We start from the raw sequence: 22,794 nt of genomic DNA on the forward strand, positions 1-22,794 counted from the left end.
GGGTGTTTTCTCTCATTTCTTTATTTCCTTTTCATGAGATGCTTAGACCATTCTCTTCTTTTGTACAACAATTTTCTAAGGACCATCTTTTTCCAGAAAGCCAGCCAGCCACAAATTACTTCAATAAAATTGCATTTGTTTTTATGTAAAATCACAACATATCAGAAAAAGTAACCCTGTGATGTTAAAATCCTCTTTTGAGCCTTCTGAGAATTGCGTATTTCTGGTGGTAAATTTTAAATTTCCTAGAGTAGAGGATGTCTGTGTCTGTGTGTTTTTAATAGCCCTGAACATACTATTGATGCTTAATAAATTAAAAAAAACTGTGACAAGGTTATACAGAATATATGTGGGCTTTGTGGTTTACATCCAAAGTAACTTGTAGACCTTCCAAGGCATTCACCAATAAAAAAATGTTAAAATTTATATCACAGTAAAACTGGAATAACTCTACTACCATTAAGGATTTTTTTTAAGTTTACAGTGGTGTGAACAGAAACTGAAACTGGTTGGTTGAATTAAAGCATAGATTTAGGCCATCCATCAATAAAGCCATTTTGAAAATGTTACATACATGTCATATGTCATAAATGTCATCTTGTGCATAAGAGATTAGTGTTAACTCCTTTATCTGAAAGTTGCTGCCATTAAAAAGATGGTTTTTACTCTCAGTTAGTGTTCCATAAGGGTAAGCATATGGCTAAATTAGTCTTCCCAAGAAATGGAACATACATATATATATACAGAAAAGGAAGTTTGGCTTGTCTTTCTGGGCATGGCCTACAAAGAATAAATTAAGAATTAAGTCAAGTGCAAACTAGGCCTTTTGGCATAGGTGGTGCATAGAGTTTCTTGAAAGCTCATCGTAAAGCATGCCACAACTACAGCTTGTTTATTTCTTTTTTTCCATTAAGTGGCAGCAAATTAAGACTAAGTCCTCTTGAGTCCAGAGAACTACATGGAGTATTTGACAGGAAGGAAAAAAGAGTTGAACTTACTTATTGAGATCTATTTTTTGCAGTCTCTTATGAAAGCTAGAAGCAGCTTCTGTAAAATTCTTCACAGCTGAAAACAGAGCATCTGGAGGGAGTAGGAGCAAAGTGTTACCTGCAAATTCTGAAGATATCATTTAATAAATCAAATTCTTCAATAAAAGCTTTATCTTCCACTGTGATCATGATAATGAATTGTTAAATATCTCCCTGAAGGAAGATGACCCATATTCCTACATTAAAAAGTATGTAATTTTGTGTGAAAACCTTAGAAACAATAGCAGTAAGTATTGTTGTGAATATTGTTTAGTATTTGCTGCTTGAAGAATGTACAGAAATATTAAAACCTGGATCATGGAACCAGAATCATACTGTTCAGGCAGGTCTGAGATTTTATAAATCCCAGCAACCAAGTGTTTTACTGTTATGTCCCTCTACAAAGAGTTTTGAGAAAGACTGAGAATGTTTGTGTGTGTACACATGCACGTGTACCTGATATTGGCCATTAGAAGCCAAATCCTAAACTGAATATTCTATAATATTGCTAATTAAAAAAAAAAAGTTTCTTAGGCACAGAATTCAACACAACAAGCTGCAAAACAGTGTGATTTATTTAAGGAAACATGACAATGATACAGTGCTATCAATACTGGGGAATCATACACAGGTCAAAGCACATGCAACTATAAATGCTAGCTCTATTTGGCAGTGGCACAGTTCCCACACAGGCGTGCTAGTGAAAAAATATTCCCATTTCAAAGTAATGGAGGGTATTGCTCTTGTTTTATTTACTATTCACATAGCACAAGGTAAACACGAGGTCATGACTAAGACATCCATTAATATAAGGCACTGTAAGTATTAACAGAGGAGGAATGTGAAAAAAGACTGTACGTACCAAAGGATACATTGTATGTTGCCAGCTCCTCTTCATGATTCCTTGACAAATTATAGATGATGTGAGCATAGTTGCTCACAGCTGATGCATAATCTCTACAGTCAAAGGGAAGCACAACAGAGTTGGCCAATTCGAACACCAGCCCTCCCCGTACCTGCGCTACTGTCAGATGATTCTTGAAAGTGGGATCATAAAACTGTTCCACAATTTCATAGGTTTCATAGACACTGTGGTAAACTGGATAGCTGCTGTATTTTTCCACATTCTGAAACAAAGGAAACCAAGCCAAAACAAAAGCATTATTCAGCTATGTCTATTTCAGTGTGGCTTGAAAACTTTTGCTGTGGGATTCAAGGCATGGTAAAATGTAAGTGTTCAGGTCACACTAATCCTGTGTAGCCACTATAGACAGTCTAAGGACAAGAACTGGTCAGTGGCTCTCTTAGACATTAACCTGTGCTGAGATGAATGGTCATTTGGAGAAATCTCTCTCCACTGACCATGTACACAGCCCAAAGAAAGTACCTAAGCACAGACACATAACTTTCAGTTGGCTAAATCCAGGTGAGATTGGACTTCTTCTCTTGCTTGGATTCAATAGACATTTGTTTGTGTCCTTGGATATTCATTCCTTTTCAGAGGAAATTACCACATTGAATAGTTTGCTCCTTGAACATTTCTCAGTTAATCTTGTCTCACAGTATGCTCCAGAGCCCAACCCATATTTTCAATAAAACAAACACCATTTTGAATTCAAAGCTTCATAAAGTGCTAAAAATTATTCAAAAGTCACCATAAGCTACTCAGAAGCCCTCATCAGCCACAGGTTATTTTGACCACATCCATTTACCCTGACCAAAAGTCCTTTTGTCTAAGTGATAAGTTGATCATTCTAATTTATTACATATTTGTGTTGAGGTAGCACATAGAGTTGTAGTAATTAGACACTGAACTGTCCTATCCTAAAAAGCTGGAAGCCTAAATGGCTCCTTTAGAGGTGATGTTATTCAGGCAGTTACAAGGGAGACCAAACTACAAAGACACAGACTTACCCAATTTTTACTGTAACGTGCTCTGCCTGAAGCAATGCCAAGACGTTGAAAAAATGCTTCAAAGTCATTGCCAGAACCCAGTTTATTTATTCTTTAAACAAGAAAGAGGAAAAATGTTTAGAGTGACAATACCTAAGGTGTAATTTTAGTTTACTTCCAAGTATACCATGGCAGTTATTTATTCAGCAGTCAGTCACTACACACTAAGTAGTCTTTTCCCAGTGTGCTCTTCTTTGTCAACACACCATGAACTGCCTCTGACCCCTGAACTACCTGCACCTCATCAATTGCATTCTCTGAGGATCAAAGTCACCCTTCTCAGGGTCCAAGATATCCAGTTTTTAAGAGGAGAATGTACCTCACTGACTTCTTATCACTGACAAGAATCAGCGACCTTCCTCCTGCTGAACTTCTACTATCCCAAGCTCTCAACTCAGAGAAATCACAGCACTACCAGCATGGCTTCATGGAATAAAATCAGTGTTTGAGATCCTGTAGAAACCCTCTGGTAAACTTGAAGGAAAATGTTGTAAAATCATGCCTGGTGTGCTCCCAGCCACCCAAACTCAGAGGCTTCCAGAAGACTGGAAAAAAATCCAAAGGAAAGCTGTTAAGTTAACAACTTGTGTAATTGCCACTGGCTTGTGCATACTACCCTTGTTTGTCTAAACCTGTATAAACTAAAAGAACACATTTCATATATAAAGCCTCTTGCTCATCTGCATAGGCAGGTTCACAAACCTGTTGTACAGTAGTGTATCAGCTGCAATCATTATAACTCTGGAATTTATACCAGCTGAGAATCACACCATTTCTCTTCAGAACTCAGCTTTTCATATGAGTACTTCTTTAAAACCCACATTCTACAAGTTATAAAAAATGCTTGGTATGTAATTTGTTTTCTTTTGTCACTGACCTGGGGACCTCTTTATATTCACTTGATGGATTTTTTTTATACCAGCTCTCATAAAGAGATTTTCCTTCAAACCCTTCATCAGGACTTGGTATCTAGAAAAAAGACAAAGGGTACAATTTTAAATGTTACCAAACAACATGTCAACAACCTGTCATCACACCAAGCCTATGGTTTAGGGTTATGAATGAGTCATCATAAGTCCTCAACCTTTCTGCATTTCCATTTTAACATTTCAAATGCATAGCATTTTCCAGAATAATAGTTTATTTGCCAAAAAATTGGTAAATTTAGATGGAAGAAAACACAAAAAGCAAAACATTTCAAGTCAATATTTAAATTATATTTCTTTATGAGATTTTCAGCCATTTAATTGAAATATACAACAGAGAAATCCCTCACAAAACCAAAACATTTGGCTATACTTTGGCAGAAAATTTCAATTTCTTTTTATTTTAATTTAAAACTGTTTCTACCTTGTTTCAGTTCACAAAAAATTTGTTTATGAATGCATAAGTGACCTTAGAAGGGCAAAGTGCACAGTATTTGGTGTTTATGTCATCACAGCTGCTAGAGAGGTATACAAATCACAATCATTCTGAAGTTCATTCCTAGTACTGACTAATTTGCAGGTAACTGAGCAGCTTAAACACTGTGGATGTTTCTACTTCTTTCCTTTATATTGGTGGACTGGTTTTATTATTTTGAATCTATTAAAGATTATTTTTATATATTCTATTATTAAGCTGTCTTCTATCTCAGAATTACTCCACAATAGTAATCAAATTAAAACTAATTTATTTTAGGTTTTGTCCATGAATGAAATTGTCCATAGAACAGAACTATCAGCATGAAAACTTTTTACCACAGATTAACTACGGATGGGATCACATGGGACATGCTTCCTCATCAGCATTCTCTTCAGACATCAGCCACCAACAAGCTGTGGTTACATGCATTCATCAGCCTTTGCTTCCCAACTCAAGGAAGGGTTACACAAGCATTTTTACTGGTATTTAGGTCAAGATTTTAATGACGGCTTTTGGTGTCCAAACTGAGACTCTGCTGACCTGATTTCCTGACAGTTCTGAACACCTTCATTTAGCACAGGTTACCATGGGAACTGCAGGTGATCAACTCTTCTTGAGTTCAGGACAGAAGTCTCTTTATTTGGGTACCCACTTTTAACAGAGATACATTTTATTTGCTGTCTTTTAATTGCCAGAAAATTATTATACTGATTTACTACTTTTCCTTTACTTTTGCACCAGTCTAATGCCAGCTTCCAAGAGATAATAAATTATCAAATGACTGAATACATAAAGCAGATAAAGGCAGATAAAGTAAATTCACAGAATATACACAGTAGTTGAATGTACATCACATCAGCATCTAAAATATATACAAAAACTAATTAAATGTTTACTGATTAATATAGCTAAACAGAAGAACCTCCAGAAAAAAAATGCCAGCCTCTAAGACCCACTCCTAAAGCAAGGAATATTTTACATTTAAGATGGTGTGGCTATTTCCTGAGAAAGGTCCCTATCACTCAGTTTTGTGGGCCACACGAATATGTAACAGCATCATGGTCAGAGACAAAGAACAACTAACAGGGTACACTGAAGCTGAGCACATTGACCAAACCTGTCACATCACACAAAAACAACACAGTAGACACCCTAATTTCTTCCCCTCCCTAAAGGGAGTCAGTCTTCTACTACCATGGGCATTCTAGCAGTTGATCAGGGCAGCCAGGTATAGGCTTATTTCTGTCCTCTGGTTCATAGCATGCTCGTATGCTTCTGTTCTTAGAAAGAATGCTTTCACAGGAGGAGTGAAAAAATTCCCTAATCCTGAATAGTTACTAATTTAATGGTATAAGCTTGGAATCCCTTTATCTTCCCTGGGAAAAAGCTCCAATTCCTTAGCTATTGACCTAAAAGGGGTACTGCAATCAGAAAAGAAAGATCTGACACCATATCTTTACAGACAGAGCCCCATCACGTAAGTGAGCACTGAACATACCAGCTAAAACTTTCATGTGATATTACCGTTTTAGTCAGACTGTAAACCAGGCTGTACATCAGCGGAGTGCAATCCACTCGCAGTGTGTAGTTTCCTGAAAAACCATAAAAAGCTATTCATTTCAAGAAGGCAGTTCCCTCAGCTGAAACTTCAAGGTGTTATTTACTAGGAAAGGGACTGGGGAGCTGCAGTCTTTATGAGGAGAAAGCTGAGAAGAGTCTTCCTATGATCTTCTCAGTACACTTTATTGGCAAGGGTGAATTAGAGCCCAGCTTTTGAATTAACTCTTAAGAGCTTTTCTTACGTCCCCATGATTATTATGCATATTACAAGAGAAGCTGACTCTAAAGAGTTGCTATAGAACTCAGAGCACAACACTTCTTGTCTCTCTTATGACTTCCCAAACAGTAGGTCATTACTGTAAAGGATTTTTTTCCCTGAAACAACATGATATCAAGCCACAGTTTCTCCTCATATTCATTTCTGAATTAATGCAACAAAAATTATCACATTGAAGGTCTCATGGATCTCCAAGACAAAATCCCTCCCAGCCATACCATCACCATTCCTGTAGAACACAAGTCATATCCATGTACCTTCAACAGAAGAATCTGCATTGATATAAGCCACTCCCCGTGCTTGCAATACTTTGGCATTTTCCTACGAGAAAGAAAAAAAAGGAAGAAAACGCTGATAAACATTTTGTCCCTCAGAACTATCTTCCCATTCACAAAAGAAACAGCTGTTTCATTGAAGGATATCATAAAGTGCAAGGAGCCAGAGATTCTTGGTAGTTCAAAAGGAAACTCAAGGGAGAGAGAGACCATTGTGTATAAGGAAAAGAGTCTGGGGAGGGAAGAAGTGCTTCTTTCTAGTGCAGATTTCTCAAAGAGCAACCACCATGCAAATCTCTTTTTGAACACTCTTGGTTTACCTCAGCCCACTCTGTTGATCCTAACAAGCCAAATTCCTCTGCATCCCAGCTTGCAAATATCACTGTTCTCCTTGGTCTCCATCCTGAAATGAAAGACAATGAAAATTTATTACAAAAATAAAGGCTGCTTCTTACATGACTAATGTGAAAACATATGGCATTTTTGGGGGGCTGATCCTTTACCACGATTTGTGGGGAAAGAGATATACATAAGGAACTTTAACACCAACTTCAGTAACCTTATCTAATAATGATTTGCTATGGTAGCAATCTCTCCTGTACTTCAATATTGGGCCAAATAATGTATTTCGTCGCCACCTTTAAATGCAAGAAAATTTTCTAGAATCTACCACTATGATTAAGGATAAATAATGTGCTGTGCTGTGCACAAATTCTTGAAAGAAGGCTTTTCTAATCCTCTTGCTCTGTTCAGTCTAGAATATATATCAGTGTCTATTCTGACAGAAAAGTGACATATTTTCACATCTATTACAGAACTTCTTTGACCTGTCTTTCAAATGCCAGATTTCAAAACCTAAGCAATTTCCTGTAACTTTGACAGATCACCTTCAAAAGAAAAATCTTTCACTTGAAGTCCTCCATTCAATTTAAAGGCAGGCCAAATAGGCTCTATTGCCCTGATGCTGTACCTCAGCCCAAAGTATCCTTTGAAGCTACTGGAACCTTTTCATCTTTTACTCCCTTTCTTTTTTAACATATTTTTTTTCCCATTTGCATTCCAGAGACAGCTTCCCCTGATATTCAGTTACTGGGAAGAAATGCAAAGAAAACTAAATGTCAATAGGTTTTATGTGTAATAGGCAGGCAAAGAACACTTCTCTAGCACAGTATTTATGTCAGAGCTTCTCTCCATGGGACGTCAGAAAGGGGACAGCATTTGCTCTGACAGCAACAGAAACTTGGTGCAGTTGACATTTGTTCCTATTCTAATGCAAGTAGGCATGAGGTATTTTTAACCATTACCTCCTACTATGTTTGCACAGCTCATTCTCAGCATTACACTGACATCCTTCACTTATTCTTGAATATGCCTCCAGGCCACAGTCAAGTGCTGAGAAGGCTCTCAGTGTGGCCCTGGTGAAGCCTTTATGAGTCCACTTTACAGTCAGTACTGTAACACCACTGACATATCCAGTCTGACCTATCTAAAATAGAGAGTAGTCAATTGCACCGAAATGCTGAGTTTATTTCACCATCCCCCATTTTGTTGCTTCCCTCTAGGTGTACTTTCTCTTGAGCAGAAGTACTTCACATACACCTTGTTACACAACAATGTGTTTATTCAAGATATCAGTGAGATACACATTTTTCATTTCAAGCATATGCTTAAATCTCACAGAAATCAATAGGCACTGCTGAGAGTAGTTACTTTGATGTGCTCTATTACATTATTTACATTACATTATTATTTTATTACATTACCTTTGTTTTTCAATTTTCCAAAGCTCCTCACAATCTCGTGAACCACAGCTGCCCCACTCTCAGGATCAATGCCACCAAATACCCATGAGTCACGGTGGCCTCCCAGGATGACATATCTGTCTAGAGAAATTAATTTTGGAGGTTTACTTAGGAATACTTTTTTCTGACATAGAGATGTTTACTTGAAGTAATTTCTAATTTTCATGTATGTATCAAGCAACAGAGATTAATAATTTATAATATACATGATAGAAAGGAAAAAAGTGTTTTAAATTTCTGGAGACATCTTTCTGTATTTTCAGTCAGTGTTGAAGAATTTGTCAAAGCCAGTAACTGGATCCCACAAGACTTAAAACTTCAAACTCCATGTTGTTAGTTCTATTATTGAATATACTACAGGTTTCCTCTAAAGATAGAAGCATTTTTCCATCCTTCACAATAGTGTGTTTCATAGTGAAGCTCATCCACTAGTTATATCTGTACAGCACAGAAATTCACAACATTGTGAATTCATGTGTTGAATGCAGTATTTCTCCGGATATATATGACAATCACAAAAAGCATTGCCCAAATCATGACAGAGATATGATTACTGAGATAAAATTTAGACTAGGTCTCTGTGCTACTATAATATGGTTAACAGTTGTGTTTTAGGCAAAAGGAAAATGCTGCAGTCAGAAGATAAATGATGTTATCATCATTCTAGGAATGTCGATATATCTGGGGTTTTTTTAGATTATAAAACCACACTGGTTACAAGAGACGGTAAGATAGACAAAAAGTCAATAATGGTGGATATAGTGTCTCCCAATGGAACACAAAATCCATTCCCATGTTTCTTAGGGGAGAATATCAACTTAAAAATATTCTTTCAATTGCAATGTTACTTGCCTGAAGACAAGTATTTCCATCTTGGTTATGACTCCCCCTTGAAAATCAGCATTTACAGTGAAAGTGCTGACATACCCTAAACCATATGAAAGCCAGTGCAAACACCATTTCAAAGATCATGCAATACAGTATTTCAGAGAAAACTATATTCCTCATCTCCTCCTTGTAACCATGAAGTACATGTAGAGGTCACTGCTCTCTCAGATTATGCTGAAGGCAAATGATTTTACCTGGTTCCACTGTGCCTCTGATGGTACCAATCACATTATAAATCCTTCTTACTTCATTGTTGCTATGAATGTGCATTTTCACCTTTCTAGTGTATTGGGGAAAAAACACAAAGAGAAAATCCACCAGATTAGATAATCAAACATCTTCACACCATTCAAAAGTGTACAATATAAATGACAAAGAAAGCATTTTGACCAAATTTATCTCCTAATAAACCAAAGTAAATCTGAAAATATTACAGTGTATTTTTTTCTGGATCCATACTTGCACAAATGAGAGCAGCATTTAGCCCCTGACAGCTATGTAATATTTCCAATGTAAATAAGATTTATACAGATAATGGGATCAGAACTCCAAAGGTCTATTGCTAGCAGCTAGTTTTTAAATTTGAAATATTGAAAAAAAATGGAAAGCATCTAATGTTAAAGAAGAAAATAGTTCTAATTTTCTGCAGTTTGATACAATTCAGAACTGACTTCTGAAACTCAATGTCACAGTTTCATCCCAGCCAGCAACCAAGCCCCTCACAGCCACTCACTCACTCCCCCACTAGCAGTGAGATAATCTAGAGGGTAAAAGGTAGAAAACTCCTAAGTTGAGATAAAGACAATTTTATACATAAAGCAAAAGCTATGGAAACAAGCAGAGCAAAACTGTTCAACCATCTCCAGAAGAGCAAAGCCCACATGTAATGGTGACTTGGGAAAGCAAACACCATCACTCCAGATGTCTCCCTTTTCCTCCTTCTTTCCCCCACTTTATGTACTGAGCATGATGCCATATGGTCTGGAATATCTCTTTGGTCAGCTGGGATCACCTGTCCTGGCTGTGCCTCCTCCCAGCATCTCATGTACCCCCCACTCTCTCACTCTTCTGTGTGGCAGCACAAAGAGCAGAAAAGGCCTTGGCTCTGTGTGAGCCCTGCTCAGCAATAACAAAAATCATTTCTATATTATCAACCCTGTATTCATGAGAAATGAAAAGCAGCCTCATACCAGCCACCGTGAAGAAAATTAACTCTACCCTTACCAAAACAAGAACATTCCAACACAGTCCATACTACTGCAGCATCTCAGGCAGCAGCAAATAAGACAACCTGAGTTGCATCAAGAGATTTTTTTCTACAACATCAAGAGTTGTTTATCTGTACCACAGCCGAAGGCACTCAGCCCCAAGGGTTTATAAAAAGTTCAATATGAACAATGCTATGAAGTTAAACAGTTCATATGAAGTCAGTACATTGTACTCAGACAACATTAAAACACACAGACTTTAGTCCTAAACTGTAATTACTAATTCAATTAAAAACAATCTGAAGCAATAAAATTGACATCAGAGTTTAAAATTGACATATTTTTATGGAAAAGCTGAGTGGAAAAACTGCTTATAAGAAGCAGTTTAATATTGCTTTATAAAGTAAAAAGGTAAGACCAAAAGCTGGACTCACATGAACTTGAAACAAAAGTACTCAAAAAACCAAACAAAACAAAAAAAAATTACTCTCAACAAATAGTTTATCAAAGGCTAGATGCTTTTCAAATGAAACTGATCCAAGACTAGCTAGAAACTAAAGCAAGGTGGTCATATCCATCCAATCAAGACATAATGTACTAATGCTTTGCACTGAGCACATTCAGCCAAGGAAATAACCAGAATCAAAGGAATGATGTAAATAAACCCAGCTACTCTGACTTTGGTCAAACTCTGTTTTCTTCCCTGATCCCAAGAACACTCTCCTTAGGAAACAAAACTGACCTTGTGGAATAATTTCCTGAAAAACCAGGACCAACGTTGTAAGATACATTCAAGTTTCCTTTCCAGCTACTATGAGGTGGTGCCTGTCCTCCTATATTACTGTTATGGAAAAAAAAAAATCATTATCAGCTACAGACCTCTTACAACAGCACCAAACAAACGAGGACCTAGATACCACACTATGCTAGGTCCCATGCACATGTAAACCAGTGTTGGTCTTTTGTTTTAGAAAATTTATACTACAAGCTTTGGCAGGAGAATAATCTGGAGTTTTAGCTACACTAATACCTAGTAAATTAACACAGAACAATAATCCTGGGCATAGACATCAGCTTGAAATGATCTACAGCTACCCTGGAAGAAAGTGTTGGTCAAAAGGCTTTGCATATAAGCTGCCTCTTGGTAAATGGTCCCTGGAACATTCTACTGCCCTGAACTGCATTTACATTTGAATTAGCAGAGAGCAACTTGGGCCATTCCAGAACTCAACAGCACAGGCAGTAGTTTTATGGTGCCTGTCCCTGCACTCTGTTAAATCTCGTAGCATAGGCAGTTGATGTGTGTCAAAAATGGCTAAAGTAGAGAAACGTCATCAGTCCAAGTCACCCTTTCTTGTTCCATTGTCAGAAGAGCCATGCTTTTCCTGTTAACACAACTGGAAATGCAATAATTAAGTGGATCGCAATCACCCAGACTTATTCCCTTGAAGGACTTTTATTTTTGACATGATCTTCTGAAATACAAAGAAAGTATGCTGGATGTTCTTGTTCTTAGGAAGCAAAATGTATATATTGTAAATGAAAGTATGTCTTTTACTGTAAATACTTCAGTCAACCTTTATTCTACAGAACACTTCAACATGTCTTCATGCTATGACTTCTCAAGACAAAAGTGAAAACAAGGACAGAGTATTTTTAAAGGATTTAGGTTTCATTTATAATTATTAAAACCAAGATCTAATATTATTTAATACTTATTGAACAGATATGTCTGGCTACATCATATTTATACATTTATCTGCTCTATCACTACTAGTTGGCAGTGGATAAAAGAGGTTTTTTAACCTATACCTTTATCATTACGAGCAGTTATCCCGACAACAGTGACAACTATAAAGTTTTAAAGAAAAGAAAATTTGGAGACATATTAGTGCATATTACAAATGACCATTTCCAGATAACTCTGCACATACTTCATATGTAGCAACAGATACCACACTTACCTCCTACAGAGGTCCCAATAAGAAACAAACATTATTTCAACAGCTACAGGAGAAGCAGAGTGCAGAAGTCTTTTTACTCTCTTTTGAAATACTCTCACAACTTCCAAAAAACAATCTGCTAAAATTACCTCATGTCTCCCACGTACTTACCGCAGTAATGACTCTGCATCACGATAGCCAATAGGATGAACTGGAATTTTTGGGAGACCTACACCACTGTTTTTGTCTAATCGGTACGTGTATTCTGAAAGCAAAAGACAGACATTTTCATATTTACAAGTCTCAGAAGGAAGCTGTACAATTCCTAGCACAGTCTTAACACTGGAGTCAGGAATAATCATTTCACTTTCCCAGAAGCTGAGCTGACATCTTCCCAGTAATTTCATTCTTTGTGCATTACCAACATATTTTCAGAGACACTAATCAAGGTTCTCCCATAGTTTCTGCAGTCATGCATATGAAGACAGCTGCAAATTTTAAAATTATTTGTTCATTTTTTGAACATTTTTTTTGAGTTGAAATACTTTGACAAAGAAATATTTTTCTTCATGGGAAAGAAGTTCAGACTAAGCTACACATAAAGAACAACAGCAAAGAAGGAGCCCACAGTGTGATGCTTGGAACATTCAGCTGGGAACTAAAAAAAATTTGCCAGTTGATAAAGAGATGCAGATAAAATCTTATACAATAGACTACTGAATATTCTGGATTGCTGTTTTTGTGTACAAAACAAAATGTGGGTGTTGTTCTGACGAAGCTTAAATACAAATAACTTTTTTTTGCAAATCTTAATCTTCATGGACAAAAGCATATACAGAATAGTTTCCTCCTTAATACAATATTCATGGGAACCCTTTGTGATTGAGGGAGACAGGGATTCATCTGTGTGATCACTGACTCTAGCATGAGGAACCAGAAATTTTCTTTATGGTCTGCTCTGCCATGCTGCTGTTTTGAACATGTATCCCCTTCCAGCTCAAGTTCTGCTGCCTAGAAGCAACACTGCCCACTACTTAGGGACTACTTTTCTTGAAGTGATTGCCTCTCTCAGATAAGCTGGCCCAAGTGCCAGGATAAATAGTTCTTAATGCATTTCCATCAAAATTATCTGGTTTAATTGCTAAATGAAACAGCTTAGCCACAACTCAAGCATCTGAGGAAGCCTAAGGTGAAGGTGATGAATACAGATCAGTACTCTAGGGGTCCCCTAATATCCTTTCTCTCTTACACCATTTACAGAAGTGGCCTATTGCAATGAAACCCAAAGCTGCCTTTTAGCAACAAAGATTAAGAAAGAAAGTGTGTTGTTGCAAAGGAGAAAACATCCTCTGCCCTTTCTTGGTACCAGACCCTCAGAGAATGGCTTCTCTAGAGTCACTCACCTTTTGCAGGATAACCTGGAGTCAGAGGATCCCCTGCACCATTCAGGTTTAATACGTTCCCACGCTGGGCTCCACCACCTGGAAGGTTCCAGCCGTCTGGATAAGGATCTACTCCAGGTGCACAGTAGTCAGCAGGGTCAGAGTACAGAATAATTCCCTTGGCACCTGCCAATTCAGCATTCTTCACCTGTAAAGCACATCTCCCATCCCTATGCAGTCCTTTACAGCTTGACTTCAGAGTTCAAGTGGCAAAGCAAAGTATAAATTACAGCAATTTTTCTTCAGGGTCTTTTACAGTGCTTGGGATAAGTCAAGTGCCTATAACTGTCTCATAATTTTCTGAAACATATGTATGCAGATATCAGGTTTCATATGAAAGTAAAAGGTTTGTTCTTGCTTTGACTTTTAGCTAGCAGATAACACCAGCAACATGGAAAACATCCTCCACAGCATTGCTACCTGAGTTTGCTTTCTGCCATCCAGATCAATACAATCATCTCACTATTGAAATGTACACATCACAAACAGAAAAAACTGTATCACATTAATGCAAGAGTATGGCCCCCCGGGGCAGAAGCCCAGCGGGGAGGCCGGTTGTCCAGGATAGCTCAACGGAGGGTCCAGGATCGCCCAGCGGGGGTTCAGGCAGCCCAGGCAGCTATAGTGATTTGCAGCTCAGCTCTTTAGTGATTTCAGCTCTTTTAGCATGCCTGGGGCCGTCACCCTGGGTATAGCCGCAGCAGACGCAGAGAGAGAGAGAGCAGCGCTGTCTGGGTTCCGCAGGGTTCTTTTATTGGGGTCTCCGCGAAGGGTCCAGGGACAGCTCTCCTCTGCCGAACCGGGCAGGGCTAGGGGTTTTTATACCTTACAGGGGGATTGAAAACTGTCCAATAGTAAGGGTCAGGGGAAAAAGTGGCCTATGAGTCTACAGAGAGATAACAGGGTCCGAAGGCGGAAGAGGGGGGCTTCTAAACCCTTAGTCATGCTGACTTGGTATTTCCTAGCTCAGGCTTCTGTTCTCCAAGGCCTTGCAGGCCTTGTGCCTGCTACAACTCCACTTTCTGTATTTAGAAAAAAGGCGTTCCCTATGGTTCTTTTAAAACAGTGGACAAGGCATGAGAACATAAGTAACACGATGACAATTACAAGAAAAATCCACAACATTCCCTTAACCAAAGATGCAACCCATCCCGTTAATCCCCATTGACCGAAGAGGTCATTGACCCAGTCTGGGGTCTGTTCTACTTTTAAGTCCTTCACAAGTCCCTTCAGTTTCTGGATGTTGGCGTGGATGGATTCCGAGCGTGAAGAGAGATTGAAGCAGCACATCCCTTCGAAGTCCTCGCAGCCATGTCCGTGGGCAAGCAGCAGGAAGTCAATCGCTGCTCGATTTTGGAGTGAGGCGTGTCTTGTGGTTTCTTCTTCCTTTAAGAGATCGCTCAGGGCAGCAGAAGTAGCGTTAGCTTGCTTACTGAGCCAGCACCCAAGGTGATTTATGTCGCCCAGGGCCTTAGCTGCAGCTACCCATGGTAGGAATATAGAGACCGCTATCTTTTTAGGTTTGTTCCAATCGTATAATTTGGGATCGCAATTTTCATCAAATGCTGTGTAGGACCTTTTGTGGCGTTTTAACTCGCTCTCTTTTTTCCAATTGTGCAACAAGGTGATATTTGGAGTAAGGGTGGAAAGTTTTCCTAGGGTACAGGGACCTCCCTGGAGTCGGGAGGGGATCCCAGCCCATACTCTGTCACCACAGATGAGAAACGTTCCCTTGGGTAGAATTTTGGGATGGAGAGAGGACACAGAGATCACACGAGCAGTGTAATTACACCAATCGTGAGGGTTGTAGGCTTTGTTAATTGGTGATATGTCTTTTCGGTATGTGTTTTTGTTCAGATCAATTTCAGGCAAATTATTCTTTGGACGTCTAAAGTAAAATTTGACACAGAAGGTGGCCTTAGAGGACCCCAACAGATCCAATTCTTGAGGTTCCTCAAGAGCATTGGGCAGTATTTTTGTCCACTCGTCCCAAGTTTCTACCTGGTGGGGTCTCTTACCTGTGGTGCGGAGAAGCTCTGAATTATAGGCGGGCCAATCATCGGCTACGAAAGGAATTCCTACTAGACATGTGGAAAGTGGGTTATCAACGCTCCCCATGGATAAGCACATGTTATCCTGTTTTAATGTTCTTGCTAAGGTTACCCAGACATTATGGCTCGGCTGTGGGCCGATCCAACCGACGGCACATGGCACGGTGAGGAACATCCAGGCAGCAGTGAGGACAGCGCCAACGGAGATATTTTTCATCTTTGGGCAGGAATGGGGCTTCTGATAAGGAATATAAGCAAAACTTGTTATTTTTATGGTAGGAGGGGAGAGTTAGGGTTCCTTTCTTGTTCCTTTCCTCTGTTCCTTCCACCTCCCCCCTTTATTTTTAGTTTTTTACGGTTTTTTTGTTTTTTCTATGGTGCTAAGGGTGGGGGAGTGGGTAAAAGGTTAGAGGCTTTTGGTAAGGGTTGATAAAAGGGATAATAGGGTTTTTTAGGGTAAAAAGGGTAATAACATCTAATTCAAAGAACAGTTTTGTTTTCAGGCTGTGCCTGGTCTAGGGCTTGATGCCTGAGAATGTTGTTCAGCTTTCTGTTTTGTCTGCTGCTGTGTGATGGGACAGTCGTCTCCTCCACTTGTGGACGTTTGGCGACGTCTTCGTCTCCAGGCCGAGCTGGTCTGGTTTTGAGGAGGTCTTGTGTTTGACTCAGGAGGATTCTTGTCACTGCTTGTGGAAGTGGTATTTGCAGTGCCTAGGTATGGTTTTATGTTTTTCCCTGGGTACCATCTTGGACCAGATGGTAGCAGAACACACGCATATCCTCTTCCCCACGTGATGAGTTCGAAAGGTCCAGAGACTTTATGTGTTTCTGGGTCCTTCACCAGCACAGGTGGTTTCTCTGTGAGCTTTGCTTGGGTGGTATTTGCAAAGTGGCGAAGTATTGGTGGATCAGGCTCTGAGGTTGTACAGTTCAGGAAGTTGATGACATAGAGAGCCTTGCAAAGTCTTTCAACTGGAGAGGTGATTTTTGTTCCTCTCTGTTGCTGATTGAGGACTCTTTTGAGAGTTTGGTGTGTCCTTTCCACGATGGATTGTCCTGTGGGGTTTGCAGGTATACCTGTCTTGTGTTGTATTCCCCACTCACTGAAGAACTCTTTTAACTTACGAGAGGTATAGGCAGGTCCATTGTCTGTTTTGATCTCCTTTGGTACTCCCAGGGTGGCAAATGCGAGGAGAAAATGTTTTATGGTGTGCTGCGCAGTTTCTCCTGTATGTGTTGATGCAAATACTGCTCCTGAGAATGTATCAACCGATACATGCACGTACTTTGACCTCCCAAAAGGTGCAAAGTGGGTTACATCTGTCTGCCACAGCTGGCAGCTGTTTAAACCTCGGGGATTGACTCCCGTCCCCATAGATGGTATCTGGTAGTTTTGACAGTTCGGGCATGTGGCAACAATAGCTTTTGCCTGATCTTTTGAAAGCTTGAACATTCTGATAAGGGCAGGCACATTTTGATGAAAAAATGAGTGTGACAACTTTGCCTGGGCAAAGATGTTAGGGACATTAGCAGTCTCTATTGCCATGGCTAAGGTGTCTGCTTTCCTGTTCCCTTCTGCAATGAAACCTGGGAGGTCAGTGTGTGACCTCACATGCATTATATAGTAAGGTTGTTTTCTGTGGGAAATTAAGCGTGTTAATGTAGAAATCAATTGGTATAACTTTGGATTGGAAACCTCTTTGAGAAGAGCATGTTCTGCTCTCATAGCTATGCCAGCAACATAAGCTGAATCTGTGACCAGATTAAAAGGTTCGTCTTTGAATTTCTCAAAGGCTCTGACAACAGCTGCTAACTCCGCAATCTGTGGAGATCCCTCCACTATTTTTATGTCAGATTCCCAATTTTGGGTCTTAGGGTCCCTCCATGTCATTACCGACTTGTGGGATGACCCTGAGCCATCTGTAAAGACGGTTAGAGCTTTGAGAGGTGTCCTACTTTGGACTAATTTTGGAGTCAGATGAAATGTTACATCACGATTAAAAAGCTTATGTTTTGGGATATGCACTGAAATTTGGCCTGTATAGCTATCTAAGGCATACTGGAGACTCTCATTGGTCTGGAGCAAATGCTCCAGGTCCCCAGTGGTCATTGGCAAATATATGCATGTGAACTCACACCCTGCAAGGGAACGGAGGCGAGTTCTAGCCTTTTTTATTAAATGTGCCATAATTTCTTGGAAGGTGGTAATGGTTTTTGTGGGTTGGTTATTTGTAAAGATCCACTCCAGGATTAGTAAAGGGTCTCGAAGTTGAGTGTCCCATTGAAAAATCAGTCCATAGAACCTAGGTGCTTTTCCCAGAATGACGAACTGGAAAGGCAGGCTGGGCTCGAAGCGATGGGCTTTGCGTGAAGACAGGGCTTCTTGGACCTTGGTGATGGCATCTCGGGCCTCTGGTGTTAGAGTGCATGGAGAGTCCAGATTCTCCTTGCCCCGGAGAAGGCTGAACAGTGGAGCGAGGTCCTCTGTTGTAATTCCTAGCAGTGGATGTACCCAGCTGATGGATCCGCACAGACTGTGTAAGTCTCTCAGGGTTTTTGGGTCGTCTCGGATGGTGAGCTGCTGGGGTACGATGGTCCGTTCCCGGATCTGGAGTCCAAGGTAAGTCCATGGATTGGTGTACTGTATTTTGTCCTCACGGATCTCAAATCCTGCCTTTTCTATGGTTTCAATAGTCTTTTTAACTGCTTTGTCCAAGTACGTTTTTTCTGGTGCACAGACCAGGATATCGTCCATATAGTGATGGATGATCGCATTTGGGAATAGGTCCCGAACAGGAGACAGGATGTGAGCAACATACCACTGGCATATACTCGGACTGCACTTTAGTCCTTGTGGAAGAAAACACCAATGATATCTCTTGAGTGGAGCCTCTCTGTTAAGAGAGGGGACGGAGAAGGCAAACCGTGGAGCGTCTTGGGGATGCAGCGGGATGCTGAAGAAACAGTCTTTAATATCAATGATAGCAAGTGTCCAGTCTCTAGGCAGCATCGATGGTGAGGGCAGGCCAGGCTGAAGGGGACCCATGTCCTCGATGACCTCGTTGATTTTGCGAAGATCGTGGAGGAGCCTCCACCTGTCCGTTCCAGGCTTTTGTAGTACGAAGACTGGAGAATTCCAAGGGCTGGTGGTCTCTACGATGTGGCCTTTGGCGAGCTGTTCATCCACAAGGGCGTGTAGTGCGCGCAGTTTGACTTTAGAGAGGGGCCACTGCTCGATCCAGATCGGGTCATGGCATTTCCAGGTGAGACGAGGAGTGTCTGGCAGTGCGCGCTCCTCAGTGGCCCCAATTAGAAATCCGGACTGGGAATACGTAGGGAGGCTCCCCACTGACATAAAATGTCCCGTCCATACAAGGTGATGGGGGCCCTTACCACAAATGGGCGGATGGTTGCCAACTTGCCTTCAGGCCCTTCGACGAGGATGTTGTTCTTGCTCCGCATGGAAACTGTAGCTCCACCGATCCCTGTAATCATGCCTGCCACAGGTTGTAGCTCCCAGTGTGCTGGCCATTCTGAGCGGGCGATGATGGTCACGTCTGCACCGGTGTCCAGCATCCCTGGTAGGTGGAACTTCTCTCCTCTGCAGGTAAGACCGCACTCGATGACAGGCTTACTCGGTCCCACAACTTGTATCCACATTGCTGTGGGGTTGAGAGGAAGCTGTTCCCTGTGACTCTTAGGGAGTAGAAAGGCCTGTGCAAATGGGGTACCCTTTGGAAGAAAATATGGTAAGTCTGTGCAGTACACCTGGACAAAGATTTCTTGTCCCGGGTGCACTGTTTGTACTTCTGGAACAACAAATATTTCCTTTGGGGTATGGAGAGAATCACCTAGAATTAGGATGTTAGAAGGACCTCCTTTTGGCCCACGTTTGCCTGTGGGAACACGATAAACATTGTTATTTTTAAAGTCAATGGACAGTGCAGTTACCAGCTGACGGCGCGTTCCCTTTGGTATTGCTCCGTGTGTTGGATCCTCCTCATGTGGTCTGGAATCTCCTGGGATGGTGCGTGACTGGGTCTGGATGGCCTTTGATTTGATGTCCTTGCGTGGGGCCCCACCACGCTCCGATGGAAGTTTCCCGGACGCGGCTGGTAGTACTGCTGATTCTGGGGCCTTTGGTAGAAATTGCGAGGGTGCCTGGGAGGTGACCTCTCTGGACAGTCCTTTATAAAATGTCCAAAATCTCCGCAGTGGTAGCAGCGGACCTGGTCTTTAGAAGCTATTACTGCATATGCACTAGAAACTCCTTCTGCAATACCCTTAGTAACTGCTTGGGCCACTGTGTCGTCAGTGGACAGGTGACGTGTGCAGCTTTCCAGCATTTGCTCTATGGTAGGTTCTATGTCCATGGGTAAGGCTCTCAGAATTGTTTTACATTTTTCATTCGCATTACTCATGGCAAGTTTACACAACAGTTCTTTTCTTGCCTCTGTGCTCTTTATTTGTTTTTCCAGAGCATCCTTAATTCTATCCACAAATTTGATAAAGCTTTCATCTATTCCTTGTTTGATAGTAGAAAAATATTGGGTGGGGGTGGAATCATCTGGGGTGAGAAGTAAAGAGGTTTTTGCTGCTATAGCCACGTCTTGTAATGTTGCCTTAGGTAAAGTATCAGCTTGGTCAGAGGGTTTCTGCAAATCCCCTTCACCAGCCAGCTGTTCGAGTGTAAAATTTGGCTTATCAGCATCTGCAGCATAGTTATCTGATAATGTTTTTAATTGCTTTTTCCAATGCCTTTCCCAAAGCATGTACTCGGCGGGAGAAAGGAGGCACTGGGCAATATTTTTAATATCGTGGGGTACCAGAACATGTGCTGAGAACGTAGCTTCTAGGAAATTTCTAAAAATATGTGAACTTCTACCATGTTCTGTGGCTGTATTTCTTAATTGCACAAGTTCTTTATTTGTAATAGGTTCCCATGTCTTTCTATTAGTGGCACCTCCTTTTTTCCCCTTCTTATATTCTACTGGAAAGGCAGTAATTCTCTGAGCTAATTGCCAGTCCCCTGCCTGTGTGGCTTCCATTTTTATTTTTGCCCAAGGATCTACATATTCTATTTCCAAATCAGAATCGCTGTCACTGCTGTCATCAGATGACGGCAAGTGAGGGCTAGCAGGCCTTGCCTTCTGTTTCTTATGGCTGGCTGGAGCTGCATTTGGCAGAGGTGCCTGTGGCTGGACCGGGTATAAGGCAGCACATGGCAGGACGTGGCTACACGTGGCACATGGCGGGGTGGCCGTGCAATGCGTGATACAGCAGGCACAGGACTGGGGGGCGTGGGGAGGGGGGGCAGAACTGAGGGAAGTCTGGGGGGTCCCGACCGGGGGCTGCGGAGCGTGGGTATGGGGTTGCGCAGCGAGGGTATGGGGGCAGGGGGGGTGCGGGATGGAAGGGGCGGCGGGACTGGAAGAGGGTGCGGCGGGCACGATTCCGGCGGCAGGCAAAAGCGCGGTGGTGGGGGGGGGCGCGGGTACGCAGGCGGGCTGATCCCGTGCCGCAGCAGGGATGATGCCGGGGGCAGGGAAAGACGCGATGGTAGCGGGGGGGGCGAGGGCGGGGGAGGGAGGGGGGGCGGGCGCGGCAGGGAGAGGAGGGACGGCAAGGGGGGTGGGGGTGGCCCCAGTAGGGTCGGGGGGAGCAGGGGGAGGGGTGGGGTTTGGGTCAGTCCCGGCGGGAACTGGCGCAGATGCTCTCGGAGATAACGCAGAGCAAGGAGGCGCGCAGGATGTGGCTCCCGAGGGGAAGGCGGGGGGGAAGAGGGGGTGGGCAGGGGCCGTGGGCGCCCTGGGGTCGGGGGGTTGCGACGCAGATGGCGGGACCCTAGGACCCAGCGGAGTGCTGGATTCCAGGGTGGAGGGGGTGTTATCTCCTCCATTAGCATTTGAAATAGGCGCTTCTGTTAAGTGAGATAAGAACTTTTCGTTTCGTTCGACAGAAGTTAGCCCTGAAGCTAAAATCTTTTTGTTAGTTTTTTCTACAGCTTTAGTGATAGCGTGGAACATAGGTACAAACTGAGTTACCGAAAAGTCTTGGTTAGTTTGAAACTTATATATCGTGGTCCCAATTGTATCCCAAAAGGAGTCTAAGGTAATAGTCTGTGTATTAGTATCTGGGAAGTGGCAGAGAATCCATTTTATAAAACGTTTCAGGTTAGTTTTTGAAAGGTTACCTTTAGAAAAAGAAAAGTTGTTAGAAGATAGGATTTCTAGGATTAGGGAATATAAATCTCTCTCGTTCTGGGATCGTTTACTAAGCTTTGATCCCATTTTTCAGTTCCCGCCAGCAGAAAAAAGAGAAAAAAAAAGAAAAAACCCAAAAAAAAAGGACCCAAGGAAAAATATTTTTTGCGCGCAAGAGAGGCTGTGTTAAACTTACACTTTTCAGCCTGTTGTGGGTCAAAGTTCTGCTGGGGGTCGTCTGCTCATCAGCCTCCGCGAACACTCGCGTGCCCAGGTGTCGTTGTTGCGGGTCGGCTGACGTCCTGTCCAGAAGAGTCCTTCTAAAACGAAGAGCTTCTCCTTCCAGGATCTCTGGCGAGCGGAGGCAGTGACAATTTCACGAAGAAATGCTGCTCCTCTGAAATGCCAGGTCCGGCATTCAGTTCCGCGGCCAGGCTATCACGGCGGTTCAGATGTCGGCCCAGGGGCCCCCCGCTGTTCGGGCGTCGGCTCTGTTCGGAGCGCCAGCTATGGCCCCCCGGGGCAGAAGCCCAGCGGGGAGGCCGGTTGTCCAGGATAGCTCAACGGAGGGTCCAGGATCGCCCAGCGGGGGTTCAGGCAGCCCAGGCAGCTATAGTGATTTGCAGCTCAGCTCTTTAGTGATTTCAGCTCTTTTAGCATGCCTGGGGCCGTCACCCTGGGTATAGCCGCAGCAGACGCAGAGAGAGAGAGAGCAGCGCTGTCTGGGTTCCGCAGGGTTCTTTTATTGGGGTCTCCGCGA

The 22,794-nt window shown here is 41.9% G+C and overlaps 2 protein-coding genes across 8 annotated transcripts in view; both read right to left on the bottom strand.

Annotated features, from left to right (window-relative positions):
• Positions 1-22,794, bottom strand: part of LOC135294386 (glutamate carboxypeptidase 2-like) — a 34,824-nt gene that overhangs the window by 2,690 nt on the left and 9,340 nt on the right. For 5 of the 7 annotated variants that reach the window (XM_064409552.1, XM_064409556.1, XM_064409554.1 and 2 more), the window contains 12 exons: positions 13,742-13,928; positions 12,510-12,603; positions 11,138-11,236; positions 9,382-9,467; positions 8,261-8,380; positions 6,818-6,900; positions 6,480-6,543; positions 5,910-5,977; positions 3,859-3,950; positions 2,943-3,033; positions 1,891-2,155; positions 999-1,080 (listed from right to left, as the gene is read on the bottom strand). In XM_064409552.1, the coding sequence (XP_064265622.1) occupies positions 999-1,080; positions 1,891-2,155; positions 2,943-3,033; positions 3,859-3,950; positions 5,910-5,977; positions 6,480-6,543; positions 6,818-6,900; positions 8,261-8,380; positions 9,382-9,467; positions 11,138-11,236; positions 12,510-12,603; positions 13,742-13,928 (1,331 nt within the window). Of the gene's footprint in view, positions 1-998; positions 1,117-1,890; positions 2,156-2,942; positions 3,034-3,858; positions 3,951-5,909; positions 5,978-6,479; positions 6,544-6,817; positions 6,901-8,260; positions 8,381-9,381; positions 9,468-11,137; positions 11,237-12,509; positions 12,604-13,741; positions 13,929-22,794 lie in introns of all 7 variants that reach the window. The other 2 variants (XR_010356496.1, XR_010356495.1) reach the window with 2 other exon arrangements.
• Positions 14,341-22,397, bottom strand: LOC135294389 (uncharacterized). The gene is made up of 2 exons (XM_064409568.1): positions 22,231-22,397; positions 14,341-16,069 (listed from the first exon to the last, which is right to left on the bottom strand). Exon 2 carries the CDS (start codon positions 16,046-16,048, stop codon positions 14,747-14,749), a length of 1,302 nt encoding a protein of 433 aa, XP_064265638.1. The 5' UTR covers positions 16,049-16,069; positions 22,231-22,397; the 3' UTR covers positions 14,341-14,746.

Source organism: Passer domesticus, chromosome 2 (genome assembly GCF_036417665.1).
Source record: "Passer domesticus isolate bPasDom1 chromosome 2, bPasDom1.hap1, whole genome shotgun sequence".
In the NCBI taxonomy this organism is placed as follows: domain Eukaryota; kingdom Metazoa; phylum Chordata; class Aves; order Passeriformes; family Passeridae; genus Passer; species Passer domesticus.